At 48.4% G+C, this 15809-nt stretch overlaps 1 protein-coding gene across 1 annotated transcript; it reads left to right on the forward strand.

The window, feature by feature from the left end:
- Positions 1-2973: 2973 nt before the first annotated feature.
- On the forward strand, positions 2974-6388 carry CCL24 (C-C motif chemokine ligand 24). Its single transcript, XM_081552964.1, has 3 exons — positions 2974-3221; positions 3695-3812; positions 5312-6388. The coding sequence occupies exons 1-3, from the start codon at positions 3158-3160 to the stop codon at positions 5478-5480; spliced, it is 351 nt and encodes a 116-aa protein (XP_081409090.1). The 5' UTR covers positions 2974-3157; the 3' UTR covers positions 5481-6388.
- The last annotated feature ends 9421 nt before the right edge of the window (positions 6389-15809 follow it).

Raw genomic sequence — 15809 nt, forward strand, 5'->3', positions numbered from 1 at the left:
TACATACCATTTGTTCTGCGATTTGCTTTATTTAGTTTTTTTAGTCAAAAAAGGCTTCCCTAGTGGCTCAGTTGGTAAAGAATCTGCTTGCAACGCAGGAGAAATGGCTCAGTTGGTTAAGAATCCGCTTTCAATGCAGGAGGCCCAGGTTCAATCCCTGGGTTGGGAAGATCCCCTGGAGAAGGGAATGGCAACCCACTCCAGTATTCTTGCCTGGAGAATTCCATGGACAGAGAAGCCAGGCTGGCTACAGTCCATGGAATCTCAAACAGTCAGACACAACTGTGAGACTAAATTTCAGCCTTCAGTTTTTTTAGTCAGCTCATATTTTCTCTATCACTGTCATAAATATAAAACCCCTCATCATAGAGAGACCCTAACAAGGCATATTTGAATTAATATTTAAATATGGGGAAACACAGATCTGGCCAACACCCCCACTTCTCAGACGGACAAAGCACAGCGGGGGGAGGGGGAGGGTCTGAGCTGGAGTGTAGGGGCTCTGGGTGCTTCACGGAGCACCCCCCTTTCTTTTTGGCCACCTTTCAGCACGTGGAATCATAGTTCATGGACCAGGGGTCGAACCTGGACCCCCAGAAATGGGAGCTCGGAGTCTTAACGAATGGACGGCCAGGGAAGTCCTCCTTCCCCAAGCCTTTGCATCCACTGTCTCGCCCTCCTGCCTTCCTTCTCTTTCTCTAGTTATCTCTTTCTATTCTGCTTTCTTGGAACCTTCTACTTCTCCCTCTCTTACTTTGAGTAATTGCTCTGGCTGTTGGATTCCCCGCTTCAAGCGGGAAGGTGCAGGTCCCCGTGCTGGGAGTCAGGGTAAGCGGCTCTGTGGGGGTGTCAAGTCACCTTTTGTAGATTTCAGTTTTCCCCTTTGTAAAACGGGTTGGTAAACCCTGCCTTACCTACTTCCCCAGACAGAGCAGTGAGACTGGGTATCATGTTTTGTTTTGTCTTGAACTGGCCTTTCTTTTATTTTTTTTAAACTAATTTTTATTGGAGTATAATTGTTTTATCATGTTGTGTTTGGGTGGTGTTTTTTTTTTCCGAAGTGTCTTGGGAAAGCCTGTAATTGGTGTTAACTAATTGAGGTGAGACACCCCACCCCAAACCCTCCCGTTAGATGACATTCTGTCGTCCCTCTCTGGTTGCAACATATGGTCAATGCATGAAGGCTTCCCACTCTGCTCAGTCCAGTCCTCACTCTTCTCCAGCGTACTGCCTCTGCCTCTTTCCTCACCAGCCACCGCTCCCACCACTCCCTGAGTCAAGAAACCCAGACAGACAACAGGCTGTCTCCTCTGAATTACTGAGGAGCAAGGATTAGAAGGGGCTCCCTAAAATGGACTCGTGAAAAGCTCTTGCGTATGTAAAGGGCTCTCATTGAATGCTCCCATCCTCTGTCAGGTGAGAGTTGCCACTGCTGGCTGGGGAGGAGCTGAGTGGGGTGCTCAGCACTTTTCACTCCATAAACAAGGATGATGAGGAGATCAGGCACTGCTGATCAAGGCCTCCCCAACTTCAGCCCTGTCCCCATCAGAGGACTTGCCACGTGGCTCCCCTGTGTACCCACTGACCCCAGTCGGGCTCAGCAGAGACCCCATGGGAGTCCCTGATCCAGGGGAGAGTGACGCAGAGTTGGTCCATCATATATTCATTCTACAAATACCAGCCATGGGACAGGTGACCTGCACGGGACTTGGTGGAAATAGGACATTGATCTCAATGTTCATGGTGTTCATGGTCAACTGGGAGACGCAGACACACAGCTGGGCACCATCAGCCAGGTGATGTGGGCCACTGTGGTGCCCCACAGGCGTGCTCTTGCGAGGCCAGAGCGGAGAGGCTGGAGAAAACCAGCTGTTCCCCTGAGAGAGGGAATGGAGAGGACGGAGTAGATTTGGGAAAGGAAGCAGCAGTGACCAGGGTTTCTAAACATGGGGTCCGAGGCTGGAAGCCAGGAATGGGGGACGGAGCTGGGTGGGTATCATGTTCCATTCAGTCTGATAACTGAGCTGAGTATTATGGTTTACAAAGCTCCAGGACAGTCCCCACTGCCTTTCACCCTCCAAACCTCAGCACAGCCAACCTCACACCCTCCACAAGGGCATCCCCTACTTTCCTCCTCGCAGAGCTGGCCAGTCCTTACAATGTCCCCTTGTCTCAGCAGAGCTGGCCAGTCCTTACAATGTCCCCTTGTCTCAGGTTTGGGTCCCCAAAGGAGACCCTCGGATAAGGATTCATGGGCCAGTGGTTTATCCAAGAGTGCTTCCAGGAGAAACCAGCAGGGGCGAAAGGAAGCAGACCCCGAAGGGAAGGGGTCACTCAAGCCTTGTCTCACAAAGAGAAACTGACTCAGCCTGGACAGGAACACTGGAAACAGTGTAGATCACACTGGACCTGGAGTCTGTACCTTTCCAGCCAGCATTGGTCAAGGGCTTCCCCGAGGATTAAGTTTCCAGACACTTCCCACTTTTCTAGAGCCTGCAGGCTAGGCAGCTCTGGCAGCTTGGGGGCTAGAAAGGCAAGGTCACCAAAAGGCAATGTGCAGTGAGCATGGGCAAAGGGCCTGAGGGGCTGGAGATGAACGATACTTGACTCTACGCCCACTCCACCAGCACCTGCGATAGCTGATTCTACGCACTTGATCTTATATGTGCCCCCCCACTTCGAAGCCTGGCACAAGGTACATGCCTAATAAGAGCTGATAAACGAATGAATGGATGAAAGGAAGGAAGGAGAGAGGATAACGTTATCCATTTTCAGACGAAGAAACTGAAGCTCAGAGAGGTGAATGACTGACCCAGAGTCCCACAGGCAATGGCCAGCATAGCCAGGCTCCTAATCAGCCTTCTGACTGTGCATCCAACGTGTTTGCTCTTCACCCTGGCAGGGGAATGCCCTCCTCCTCCAGCTCTTTCTTAGTGTGCTCAGGATAACCCCTGACTCAGCTGGTGACAACTTCCCCTTTGCAGATCTGAGGCTTCTAGGACTTTGAATGAGCAGGGGAGGCTCCCCAAAGAGAGGCCGCTATATAAGCCGATGTTTCCTCCTAGCTGCCAGAGCGTAGCTCGAGTGCTCTCTCCCAGCCATTCTCCTCCTGCCCACCAGCACTGAGCCCTGAGCTGCCCTCTCTGCTCTCCAGGACATGGCAGGGCCCGTGACCATGGCAACCAGCCTCCTGCTCTTGGCCCTGTGCATCACCCCTGCAGGTAAGACCTCCAACCCCATCCTGGGTTCCTGTTCGGAACGGCTGTCCCAAGGGCATGACTGGGAAGGCACAGCAGAGTGTGGAGGACTGAGCAGCCTGGGTCTGCAGGGGAATGGTGAGAAGGGGGGCAGCCCAGTGCCTGGACTGGAGGTGTTTCATGCAGGGTGCGTGTATGCTAAGTCACTTCAGTCATGTCCAACTCTTTGTGGCCCTATGGACTTTAGCCTGCCAGGCCCCTATGTCTATGGGATTCTCCAGGCAAGAATACTGGAGTGGGGTTGCCGTGCCTTCCTCCAGGGGATCTTCCCAACCCAGAGATCCAACCTGTGTCTCTTGCGGTTCCTATGTTGCAGGCGAATTCTTTATCCCTGAGCCACTGGGGAAGTCCTTAGTGCAGGGTATGGGCTCTTATTGAAGCTCAGAGTCTAGGGCAGGCTAGCAGAGACCATGGCTCTTCTCTCTCCTGTCTTCTAGACTCCGTGACACTCCCCTCTTCCTGCTGCATTACCTTTGTTTCCAAGAAAGTTCCCGAGAGCCGAGTGATAAGCTACCAGCTTACCAACCGGAGCATCTGCCCCCAGGCGGGAGTGATGTGAGTAACTACTACTCAGGAGGGGGGCGGGGAGAGATGAGCCTCCAGGCTCACTGAGGGCCCTGCTCTGTGATCCCGGACAGATCACCCCACCTCTCTGAGCCTCAGCTTCCTCACCATGAGACTAGAAAGAAGATTCAGAGTTGACCATCATAAATATACAAGGCAGCCTTTGGGGCATATTTTTGTTGTTGCTGTTTAGTCGCTCAGTCCTTCCGACTCTTTGCCACACCATGGACTGTAGCCCGCCAGGCTAGCTTCCATGGATTTTCCTGGCCAGATTACTGGAGTGGATTGCCATTTCCTTCTCCAGGGGATCTTTCCCCACCCAGGGATCGAACCTGCGTCTCCTGCATTGGCAGGCAAACTCCTCACCAGTGAGCCACCAGCGAAATCCATTGGGGCATATAACGTTCCCCTAACTAACCCTCTCAGCCATGATATCAGTTGCAGGTGATTATCCCTTTTGACAGGGGGCAATTGAGGCTAGAAAGGTGACCTACTCAAGGTCACTTAGGACTGGAGATAAATTTCAGAGTTGCAAGACAGCAAGTGGGAGCTCACTTTGTAAATGGCAGCAGCATGCCACAGAAATGTGATCTTTTCTTAACCCAGAAGGTAGTATTTATAATGCATAACCATTTCCTTGTAGTGAATTGTTTAAAGCTGCTAACACTTGTTAATATTGTTTTGCGTGCTCAGTCACCTCAGTCATGTCCAACTCTTTGCGATCCTATGAACTGTAGCCTACCAAGCTACTCTGTCCATGGGATTCTCCAGGCAGAAATACTGGAGCGAGTTGCCATGCCCTCCTCCAGGGAATCTTCCCAACCCAGGGGTCAAACCCATGTCTCTTCTGTCTCCTGCATGGGCAGGCAGGTTCTTTACCCACTAGCGCCACTTGGGAAGCCCCAAAAGCAAGCATTTATGCAATGGTTTACAGAATTCAGAGATTTGTTTTTATCAGTCTGGAAATTAATTAAAACTTTGAATCTTTATTTTGTCTGCATCTTTGGGGGGTATTAAAGAAAACCATTGTATTATTATTGGTAATTTTCTCCAATGGCACTAGACCCAGCTCCACAGCCTGGCATCCCTGGCTTGGAAGAAGACATTCCACTGCCTCCTCCCAGCTCTGGCATCCTTACCGACCACCTTTCCTTGCACAGTGTGTGAATTGGAGGTTTTTTTGTCTTGGGGGTTTTCAGTGGATCTTCTCCTCTCGTCCCCTGTGAGTAGACACTGTGTCTCTCCCTTCAGACCCAGTGTCCTCTGCAGGCAGGGCTGGGCTCCCCCATCTGACAAGGAGGTTACTGAACATGAACATGAAGCTTTTGAAACAAAGGGATGCAGACGCACAGAGAGAAGACATTGTGTTCAGAGCCTGCCAGGAGGCTGGGGCTGTGGCATGTCCTCTGGGCTTCCGCGTGCCCTCCTCAGAAAGGGAAGGGATCCCACCCCCTGCCCGGCCTCATGGGTGCCCTGTCTTCTCCCCACAGCTTCACCACCCGGAAGGGCCAGAAGTTCTGTGGCAACCCCAAGTTGCCGTGGGTCCAGAAGTATGTGAAGAACTTGAATGCCAAGCAGAAGAAAGCCTCCACTAGGACCAGGGCGATGAGAACCACAGCCCCCTTCTGGAGATACCCAGCCAACAGCACCTTCATCTAAGCCCTGCCCTGGCCCCCAGTCCTAAGCTTGGGCCTGGGTCTCACCTCCTGGCAGGCTGCTTGGGGCTTGGCGAGCCAGCGGTGGTAGGCAAAGGACTACTGTTGCTGTTTCTTAGCATCATTCTCAGGGGATGTGTCTAGTTTATTTAAAAAACCCAAGGCTCCAAGCATCCCAGCCTCTTGCTTTTCCTGAGCTGGGGGAAGAAGGTCCTAGAAGGCCCTTTGTCCCGTGGCGGTCCTTTGTCCTCCCTCTGAGCTGGAGCTGGCCCTTCTCTGGCTCACAGATTGCATAAGACTCCTGGTGCATGAAGCCTGACCTGCTGACAGATTCTGCTTGTGCCTTAGTCTGCAGGTGGCTTCAATGGGCCCTCTGGTCTTGTAGTGAGGCCTCCAGGCTGTCTGTCTGTCTGTCTGTCTAGGGATGGGTGGCCTCTCACGATGGGGATGCTCCTGGGATGTCCTCCTCACAGGTGAATAAAAACCCAACCAAAGCGGAGGGCTCTTGGTCATAGACACTGCCAGATCCTGGTCCTCCTTGCACACCTCCGTGGGACATGATTAATAACATTTTCAGGGACTCATTGGTTTTTGTAATGAAATGGACCTGGAGGACTTGAGTGAGGGGCCAGCCTGGGGAGCTGCATTCCTCCATGAAGATATGGGATGGAGGAGATGCTTTGCTTCGTGATATGTTTTTGCTTCCCTGCTGCTTTGGGGACAAAGACTCACTCTGCCTTCAAGGCCGGCCTTTCCCCTACGTTTTGGTGAGGAGTAGAAGGGGTGGGAGTTGAGGGGGAAGAGGATCCCAGTTTTTTTTTCCTACACCATGTCATTTGTCTGTCAAGTGTAGATGGACACACTGGCTGTTCTGAAATGACAATCCAAGTAAAATATGATCTCTCCTTCAAAGCTGGCCCTGTCTTTCCTGTTCTCATCTCCCTCGGGCAGCAGGGTTGGGGTGTGAACAGTGGAGCTTGTGCCCCAAAGATCACCCTGAATGAGTTGCCCATTCAAGGCTGGGAGGGAATGAAGGCAGCCTGGGCCCAGGACATCCCAGGAGTGGTCTTGGCCTACCCTTGGGAATCCTGTTACAAACTTTGAAAAACATACATGCATGAATGGATTCAATTAAATTTCTAAACAATTTCCACAGAACACATTGTTGCACAACAAGCTGTTTAGACATCAAGAGACTATTAAATTATAAAATATGGTCTCTGGTTTCAAAGGATGAGGGAGAAAAATAACATATCTACACTCACAAATCAAAAGCAGTGTGGTTTTCATACCAACCCTGAATGATAAACTGCAGGAGTTTGAAATATGTCACTTAACTGCTCTGAGCCTGTTTCCCTCATTTGTAAAATGTTGCTGTTGCTGCTGTCGTTCAGTCACTAAGTCGTGTCCAATTTTTTGTGACCACATGGACTGCAGCACGCCAGGCTCCTCTGCCCTTCACTATCTTCCAGAGTTTGCTCGAACTCATGTCCATTGAGTCGATGATGCCATCCCACCAACTCATTCTCTGTCGCCCCTTCCCCTCCTCCCCTCAGTCTTTCCCAACACCAGGGTCTCTTCCACTGAATCGGCTCTTCAGGTCAAGTGGCCCAAATATTGGAGCTTCAGCTTCAGCATCAGTCTTTCCAATCAATATTCGGGGTTGATTTCCTTTAGGATTGACAGGTTTGACCTCCTTGCTGTCCAAGGGACTCTAAGGAGATGAAAAACTTTTCATTTTTGTTTGAGTTTTCCCCAGAAGCTGTCCCCAAAACAAAGACTGGGGTTAAAATACTACATTTGGGAGGTACTGGTCTCACGCACAGGAAACACCAGGAGAATGAGGACGTAACACGAGAGACAGAAAGCAGCCAGGAAGAGTGTGTTATCAAGCAGAGGGAAATCAGTTCCTGTCATTGGGAAGTGGTGTGAGACCCACCCCTAAGAATTATACCTCCCTCCATTGGTCATTGCCAACTGGGGAGCGATCCCCAGCAGTCTTCCTGCAGGTGGGAGGCAAGCCAACCTTCCACGGTTCAAAACGAGCCTCTAGGTACAGAAAGTCTGAAGAGCACTAAAAAGACCTGGCAGTAAACTATTAAAGTTCTTTGGTTGTTGTTGTTCAGCCGCTAAGCTGTGTCCGACTCTTTTCGACACTGTGAACTGCAGCATGCCAGGCTTCCCTGCCCTTCACTATTAGCTCGAACTCATGTCCGTTAAGTCAGTGATGCTATCTAGCCATCTCATCCTCTGTTGTCCTCTTCTCCTTTTGCGCTCAATCTTTCCCAGCATCAGGGTCTTTTCCAGTGAGTTAGCTCTTAGCATCAAGTGGCCCAAGTGTTGGACCTTCAGCTTCAGCATCAGCCCTTCCAATGAATATTCAGGATTGATTTCCTTTAGGATTGAGTGGCACCTTCTTTTAACTCCATACAAAGCAGAATCAAGGTATGGGTAAACCACGCAGAAAAGAGGACATTCTGATGGGGGGAAGAGAGCCTGCAGAAATCCTTAGCAAAGAGCTGGCATCTGAATGGTGACTGAGCTTTCCCTCTGAAAAGAAGAGTGATTTTCTAAGGATGGAAGAGAGCTTGCATCTTCAGGGATGACAGACTGAACCACAAATAGACATTGGTCTCATAGGTGACAACAGAACTCTGACGCAGAGCCTCAGGTAGCAACCAGCCCAGAACCATCATAAGACGGGTCAGTGACTGCCGGCATCTTAATGGTTTCCCTTTTCCAACTCAGAACCAGTCAGAGAAAGCCAAATATACTCCTGGGGTTTTCCCTGGAGGTCCAGTGGTAAAGAACCTGTCTGCCAATGCAGGAGACACAAGAGACTTGGGTTCGATCCTTGGGTCGGGAAGATGCCCTGGAGTAGGAAATGGCAACCCACTCCAGCATTCTTGCCCGGAAATCCCAAGGACAGAGGAGCCTGGTGGGCTACAGTCCATGAGGCCACAAAGAGTCAGACATGAGTGAGCAAACTGAAAACCAATGGTTAAGACTCTTTGCCTTCCAGTGCAGAGGGTGCCGGTTTGATCTCTGGCCAGAGGAGCTAAGATTCCACGTGGCAGGTGGCCAAAAAAAAAAACATGAAAAACAGAAACAACATTGCAACAAATTCAATAAAGACTTTTTTCCCACATCAAAAAAATCTCTAGAGAAACAAACATACTCCCAAATCAATCACAGAAGATGTCTGCTTCTAGTTATCCCGTCTCCAGCTTCCTGACCAACAGATTCCAATCAAGACATCCCTGTGCCCTCCTTCACGTCCTCACTGAAACTCTCCCACTCCCCGGCGGCCCCGTGAGTCCCTGCCAAACGCAAATGATGCATCTGACTCCCCTGTCGGAGCAAGCGCTGAATGAACTGTCTTTTCTGGTTCTCGTCTGGCAGTTCTTGTTTGTTTCGTCAGGGAAGCTGCAAGATCTGGCAGAGTGGCAGCAGGCTCATGGGAGGACTGAACTAGATGATGGTGAGGAGAGGAGTGGCCCCGAGAGGGTGGAGAAGCTGGAACTCCGTCCTACACCTGGCAGGCGTGTCTCTGGGTCCAGCCTCTTTGGATGGTCTGGGAGCATATGTTAAAAGGTTAAACACACATACCAGTGACCCAGCAATTCCACCTCCAGGAATGTGTCCTACACATTTTCACAGAAGTGCATGTACAAGGATGCAGGCAGCGCTATTCATGTGGCTTCTCTTGTTTCAGAGCGTGGGCTCAGTAGTTGTAGTCCACGGGCTTAGTTGCCCTGTGGCATGTGGGATTTTAATTCCCAGACCAGGGATAAAACCCATGTTCCCTGCATTGCAAGGCAGATTCTTAACCACTGGACCATTAGGGAAGTCCCCCAAGACATATTTTTAAGTTAAAAAAAAAAAAAGCTAGGTGCATAAGGGCATATACTGTATGATCCCATTTGTGCAAATAAAGATGCTTAGCAACTTGATGGACACAGACTATCCAGGGTGGTTGCCTGTGGCACGTCAGAATGGGAGTCAGGGAGGCAGGAGATATTACGACATCTTTATTAGTACTTTTCTGGGGTGTTTAAACTTCTTGCTATGTGCACTCATCCCTTTTGTATTAAAAACTAGTTACAGAAACTGTATTGTCTGTGGCCCTTTCCCTCTGGCGGTTCCTCCGGTGTGCTCCTGACTTCTTCCAACAGTCAGGAGGATCTGTGGCTCTGTGCCTGGGTACTTCATTCCTTGCCAGAAATACCAGGGCATGAAGAGCCCCAGGCAGCCCTCAACCAACAGCTAATTAGAGTGAATGTCTTGAAGAAGGAAACGGCAACCCACTTCAGTATTCTTGCCTAGAGAGTTCCATGGATGGGGTTGAACCTAGTGAGCTATATAGTCCATGGGGTTGAAAGGGTTGGACATGACTGAGTGATTGAGCACGCATCAGTGTAGTAGTAGAAAGAAAAACACCATGTTCTGTTAACAAAAATAAAATAAAGTAGATGCCTAACCACCATCCCAAGTCCCTAACTCCTTGGTGGAAAAAGCCCTGGGGAGTGTGTTCTCCGTTATCTGCCAACAAATTGCTGTGTTTCACAATCAATTATAGGCTTGACAACACACCCTTCTGGCTGCCTGTCCTTCTTGCTGGTGTGTCTGCTTCTCCTAAATGAACTACATACTCTTGGACCCTCATCTCAGGGTTTGTTTCTGAGGGAATGCAAACCAAGTCAATCAATTTAAGTGACAAAAAAAATAAAGGAGAGACCACTTGGTCTGAGGAGTCAGATGGGTTTGATCCCAGCCCCCTCCATTTTTGGCTGTGTGATGCTGGAGGAAGTTAATTGAGCTCCCTGGCCTCAGTTTCCACATCTGTAAAATGAGCATAACAGAAGTATCTGCCTCATGGGTCGGCCAGGAGGACTAAACAAGGCACTTAATGCACGGGAAACACTTATCTTAATGCCTGGCACGTGGTAAGTGCTGAATGAGTGCTAACTGCGGGCAGGTTCAGGTTAAGGCAGGCGGCAGGGAAGCTGAAGCTGGTCCTGCTATGGCCAGGGCACCCGGCTGACTCTTCTGTGGCCATTCCAGTGTCTCCGTGCTCCCCTACTTCCTCCTGTCTCATTTCTCTGATGGCCATCAAGTGCCTCTGCAGAAAGGAGGTCCTCATTGCAATGCTGATTGCGGGGCATCTGAACTGTCCACCAGAAGTCCCAGCCTGCCCCGGCCCTGGTCTCTCTTTAGAATGTGAGCCCTGGCTGTGGATAGTCAGTCTGTGTGTAGGGAAGTGACACCCTCCTACCCCGCTTCTGGGTGGGCCACCAGCACGATGACGATGCGTGGAGTCACCCAGTCTTTCTCATGCTACCTTGAGATATTCCCGAGATGGAGAGAGTGCCGGGAGTTGCTGTGGTCAGGGAGAGACAGAGCTTTGTGAAAGCAAAGTTGGCCTGTGTTTGGGAGAGCACCTTGTCCCAGACAAAACCTGTCATATGACTCACTGAAACTGAGTTAATAAGCTCTGTTATAGCCCACGGCTGGTGGATCAAAAAGTATAATTGTAATCCAAGGGCAGGGGAGGAAGTGAGCACAGGTGAGCCCCTGAGCCTGAGGAGTAGGAGGGGGGATGGAGGAGACCCACAGAACAGCAGTTCTCAACCCTCTGGGGCTTCAGAATCAGGCTTTCCCTAGTCGTGGTGCATGGGCTTCTCATTGCGGTGGCTTCTCTAGTTGCAGAGAACGGGCTCTAGGGTGCACGGTAGTTCAGTGGTTGTGATGCATGGGCTTAGTTGCCCCTTGGCTCGTGGGAATCTTCCTGGACCAGGGATTGAACTCATGTCCTCTGCATCGGCAGGTGGATTCTTAACCACCGGCCTACCTGGGAAGTCTCTGTGCAAAAGCTTTTAAGTTTAATTAAGTTCCATTTGTTTATTTTTATTTCTTCTGGTGTTTTAGGAGAAAGATCCCCCCAAAATATATTGCTATGATTTATGTCAAAGAGTGTTCCATTTATGTCTTCTGCTGGGAATTTTATGACTTCTGGACTTACATTAGGTCTTTAATCCATTTTTAGTTTATTTTTGTATATGGTATTAGAAAATGTTCTAATTTCATTCTTTTTTTTTTTTTTAGTCATTTAAGCTTTTATTTTTGTGAGAGGGTTCAAAGGAGAGCTTTAATACAGGTGAGGCTTGAGGCCTTTGAAGAGGATCTAAGTCTTGATGAAGTGATTCAAACTCAAATCTTGAACGCACAATCATGGTAGGGCCCAGGGTCTTCAGAAACTTGTACTTGATATTTTCCCAAAGTGCTAAGATTTGAACGCCAAAATGCAAGCTGATTCATGTTTTTGTCCATTAGTGGTCCATGGATTTCTTTAAATGAAGTCCATGTTAGCATCCACAGATATCAGAGTTCTGCAAAACTGGAATCCACAGTTCCAGGGTGACCATGGATGCCCCGTCCCCTAATTTCATTCTTTTCCATGTAGCTGTCCAGTTTTCCCAGCACCACTTGTAGAAAAGACTGTTTTTTCTCCATTGTTTATTCTTACCTCCTTTGTTGTAGATTAACTGATCATGAGTATGTGGTCATACTATTTCTGGGCTCTCTATTCTGTTCTGTTGATTTCTGTCTATTTTTGTGCCAGAACCATACTGTTTTGATTACTGTCACTTTATAAAATAGTCTGAAGTCAGAAAATGTGATTTCTCCAGCTCTGTTCTTCTTTCTCAAGATTGTTTTGGATCTTTCGTGTTTCCATACAAAATTTAAAACTATTTGTTGTAGAATTTGTGGTTGCCGGAGGGAAAGGTGGTAGGGAGGGATGGTTAGGGAGTTTAGGATTGACATGTACACATTACTATATTTAAAATAAATAGCCAGTAAGGACCTACTGTATATATATATATATATATATATATATATATATATATATATATATATATATATACATTTTTTTTTTTTTTAAGTAGGGTCTTCCCTGGTGGTCCAGTGGCTAAGACTCTAAGCCCCCAAATGCTGGGGGCCTGGGTTCAATGTTTGGTCAGGGAACTAGATCCTACATGTTGACGTATGGCAAAAATCACCACAATATTGTAAAGTAATTATCTTTCAATTAAAATAAATTAATTAATTAAAAAAAAAAGAGTTAGAATGCTGAGACTAAAAGATCCTGCATGCCGCAACAAAGATCCAAGATCCTGTGAGCTTCAACTAAGACCTGGTGCAGCCAACTAAATAAATTAAAACAAAAAAAATTTTTTGAAGTAGATGTCAAACTTGAAAAAAAAAAACTATTAGTTCCAATTTTTTGAAAACTTGTCCTTTGTATTTTGGGAGGGGAGGGAAATGCATGACAATCTTTACTTTTAAATGATTTTCAGTACACCAAGTAGTAACATGTAACAAGTTAGTGAATTCTAATCTAGCAATTTTGAATAAGAGAAACTAAAAGCAGCCCAGTATTAGGACGCATTGTTCTAACTCAGCTGGAAAAAGGACTATATTAAGGCTGGCTGCTGCTTCACATCAGTTATAAATAACTATTCACTACTTTTTCAGAGATAAAGCCCCTGACCTTCAAGAGAGAATTGGAGAAAAAATATCTTAATCCCTTTCTTTCTTAAGAAAATTAGGTTTTTAAAAACTATCTAAGAAAGGAAAAGTCAGCGTTGATAATATGCTACTTGAGCGAAAAGGCATAGAAAACAGACAACTTATATCCCTTAAATTTCTAAGCTATATGAGGTAAAAAGATACAATCTTTGGATGAGCTTGCAGCCTGTACAAAGAATCTATGTTTTCTATTCAGCAAAAAGTAAAGGGACCTACTATATAACACACAGAAATGATTTAATGCCTTTTTGTGAGACTATAACTCCAGCCTTGCTCAAGCCTCAGATTCCATAAAGGCATTCAAAATGCCAGTCCACGGGACAGGCGCTTCCCTTCGGCCTCTATCCATTTATGCGGCAGTTCTCGTGGATTTCTGGCCGGAGGGCGCAGACAAAGGCCAAGAGGTTATCCAGGACTTCACCCCCGTCCTGCCGGAAGTGGGCCTGAAGGATGATCATGCTCTCCTGGGTGTCCTTCTCCACTTCAGAGCTGCAGCTGCCGTGGGATCGCAGAGCCCAGCTTCCTTGGCCTGGAATTCCTTCTCCCCCCGACTGACTAGCCATGTCGATGGCAGCAGCGACTCCGAGGCGGCAGACAGCAGCCGAGCTCGTTCAAATTGCCCCTGTCCTTTGTATTTTGAAAGGGATTGCATTGAATCTATAGATTGCCTAGGGAGCGTGCGTGCATGCGCCATGTTCCCATCCTGTCCGACTCTGTGACTCCAAGAACTGTAACCCGTCAGTTTCCTCTGCCCACAGGATTATCCAGGCAAGAACGCTGGAGTGGGTTGTCCTTTTCTCCTCCAGGCGATCTTTCCGACCCAGGGATCAAACCCGAGTCTCCTGCCGCTTCTGCACTGGCAAGTGGATTCTTGCCAACTGGGAAGCCCAGATGGCTTAGGGTAGTATGGTCATTTTATTGACATTAATTCTTCCAGTCCACATCCTAAAGTCTTGTACTTGCTCAAAGCCTTTGAACTTTTCAGAGCGTCCTCCCCTCCCTCTTCTCCTCCTCTCCCACGTCTCATCCTTCCTCTCCTCCTCCCTGGGTTTTTCTCCTCTCTCCCACCAGCCAGCCTTCCTACCGGGTTCAGCAAGGTCCCACCCACCTATCAAGAGGAGACCATATGATGATGGGAGTCCTTACACAGCTGACCACCCCAGTGATTGTTTCCTTCAGAGAAGCAGGGGTTCTCTTTTCCCCCATTCCCACTTCCTTCCCGGAAACAGACCTTCTGGGAGGGGTTACTGCAAGAGGCTTTGTTTGGCAGAGAAAGATGTTTTGCTATCAGAACTTCCAGATTCTTATTGCAGATCTAGAACTCAGCCCTTGCAAAGCTATTTGTTCCAAAGAATCCCATGGCCTCATCTCTTCAAAGCCTTGTAAAAAGGTGGTGGTTGTTTAGTCACCAAGTCGTGTCTGACTCTTTGCGACCCCATGAACTGCACCACTCCAGGTTCCTCTGTCCTTCACTATCTCCTGGAGTTTGCTCAAACTCATGCCCGTTGAGTCAGTGATGTCATCCAACCACCTTATCCTCAGTTGCCCCCTTAGTTGTCTGGAATTCTCTGATGCTCTGATGGTTAGAAGTCTGTGTTTCCCCTGCAAGGGCTCAGATTCAATCCTTGGTTGGGCAATTAAGATCCCTGCAAGCCACGCAGCCCCAAAAAAGTACTTATTTAACTTCCCAGAATTACATATTTATCAATTTCCAGGAAATCCCTTCAGAAAACATTCAGCTTTCATTCTCCTAAAGCTGTGTGCCTGGGTCAACACAGCATTCCACCCAGGGAATAGGCAAGGCTGGAGGAGGAGGGAGCGGGGACAAAGGGAGGACAACTCAGGCACCTCCTGACCAATCCCATCTCCGCTCTTTCTGCCCCTTCTTTGCTAAGGGGAATAATCACATTCAGATAAGTTTTGTTTGGCCTCTATATTTCTTGATTCTAGGGAAAAAATTATCTTGTGATTGGCTTTCCCTGGAAATCTCTATCCTTCTCCCGGCTCTCTAGTGGTGGTGGTTTAGTCACTAAGTGGTGCCAGACTCTGCAGTCTCATGGACTGTACCACCAGGCTCCTCTGTCCACGGGATTCTGCAGGCAAGAATGCTGGAGTGGGTTGCCATTTCGTTCTCCGGGGGATCTTCCCAACCCAGGGATCAAACCCGGGTCTCCTGCCTTGCAGGCAGATTCTTTACTGACTGAACTACAAGGGAAGCCCTAACTTCAGAACAGTGATAAACCCTAGGGAACATGTACTTCTTGTCTGGATGCTCTGGGTATGACCCCCTGGTGATAGCATCCAGGAACCTGTTTCCAAGGGTCACCTGAGAAAACATCTCTCGGATCTCAGAATTAGGAAGAGCTGCACAAATCTCAGACAACCAGCGGCTTGCTTTTCAGTTGTGTATGTTGTGAATCCTGGGACTGATTGCACTTTCCTTTCAACATTATTAGCTCATTGGAAGCGTGCCAACCCTCGAAGGCAAACAGGTGCCACACCTTATCTGTCAATCCTTACTAACCCTCTGCTTTGATGTTATCGCCTAATTGAGGAGTTTGGCTCCAGGACAGAGCCTGAAGCAAGTCAACCTTGAGGCCCTTTCTCAGGGTAGAGGGGGCCAGGGGACAGGACCCTGAGACACTCAGAGGCAGGATAAGACACAGGCATGAGACAAACCTGGCTTTGAACCTTGGCTCTGCCACCCGCTATTGGCAGGTGAGCCACTGGTGGCTCAGTGGTA

Source organism: Giraffa tippelskirchi, chromosome 13, assembly GCF_054371585.1.
Source record: "Giraffa tippelskirchi isolate mGirTip1 chromosome 13, T2T-mGirTip1v1.2.pri, whole genome shotgun sequence".
NCBI lineage: Eukaryota > Metazoa > Chordata > Mammalia > Artiodactyla > Giraffidae > Giraffa > Giraffa tippelskirchi.

What these genes read in the sequence shown, in the direction of transcription:
- CCL24 (XM_081552964.1), top strand. Translation starts at nt 3,158, where the DNA reads ATGGCAGGGCCCGTGACCATGGCAACCAGCCTCCTGCTCTTGGCCCTG. An exon ending in CCTGTGCATCACCCCTGCAG is followed by an intron (nt 3,222 to 3,694) that starts GTAAGACCTCCA and finishes CCTGTCTTCTAG; the next exon opens with ACTCCGTGACACTCCCCTCT. An exon ending in TGCCCCCAGGCGGGAGTGAT is followed by an intron (nt 3,813 to 5,311) that starts GTGAGTAACTAC and finishes TTCTCCCCACAG; the next exon opens with CTTCACCACCCGGAAGGGCC.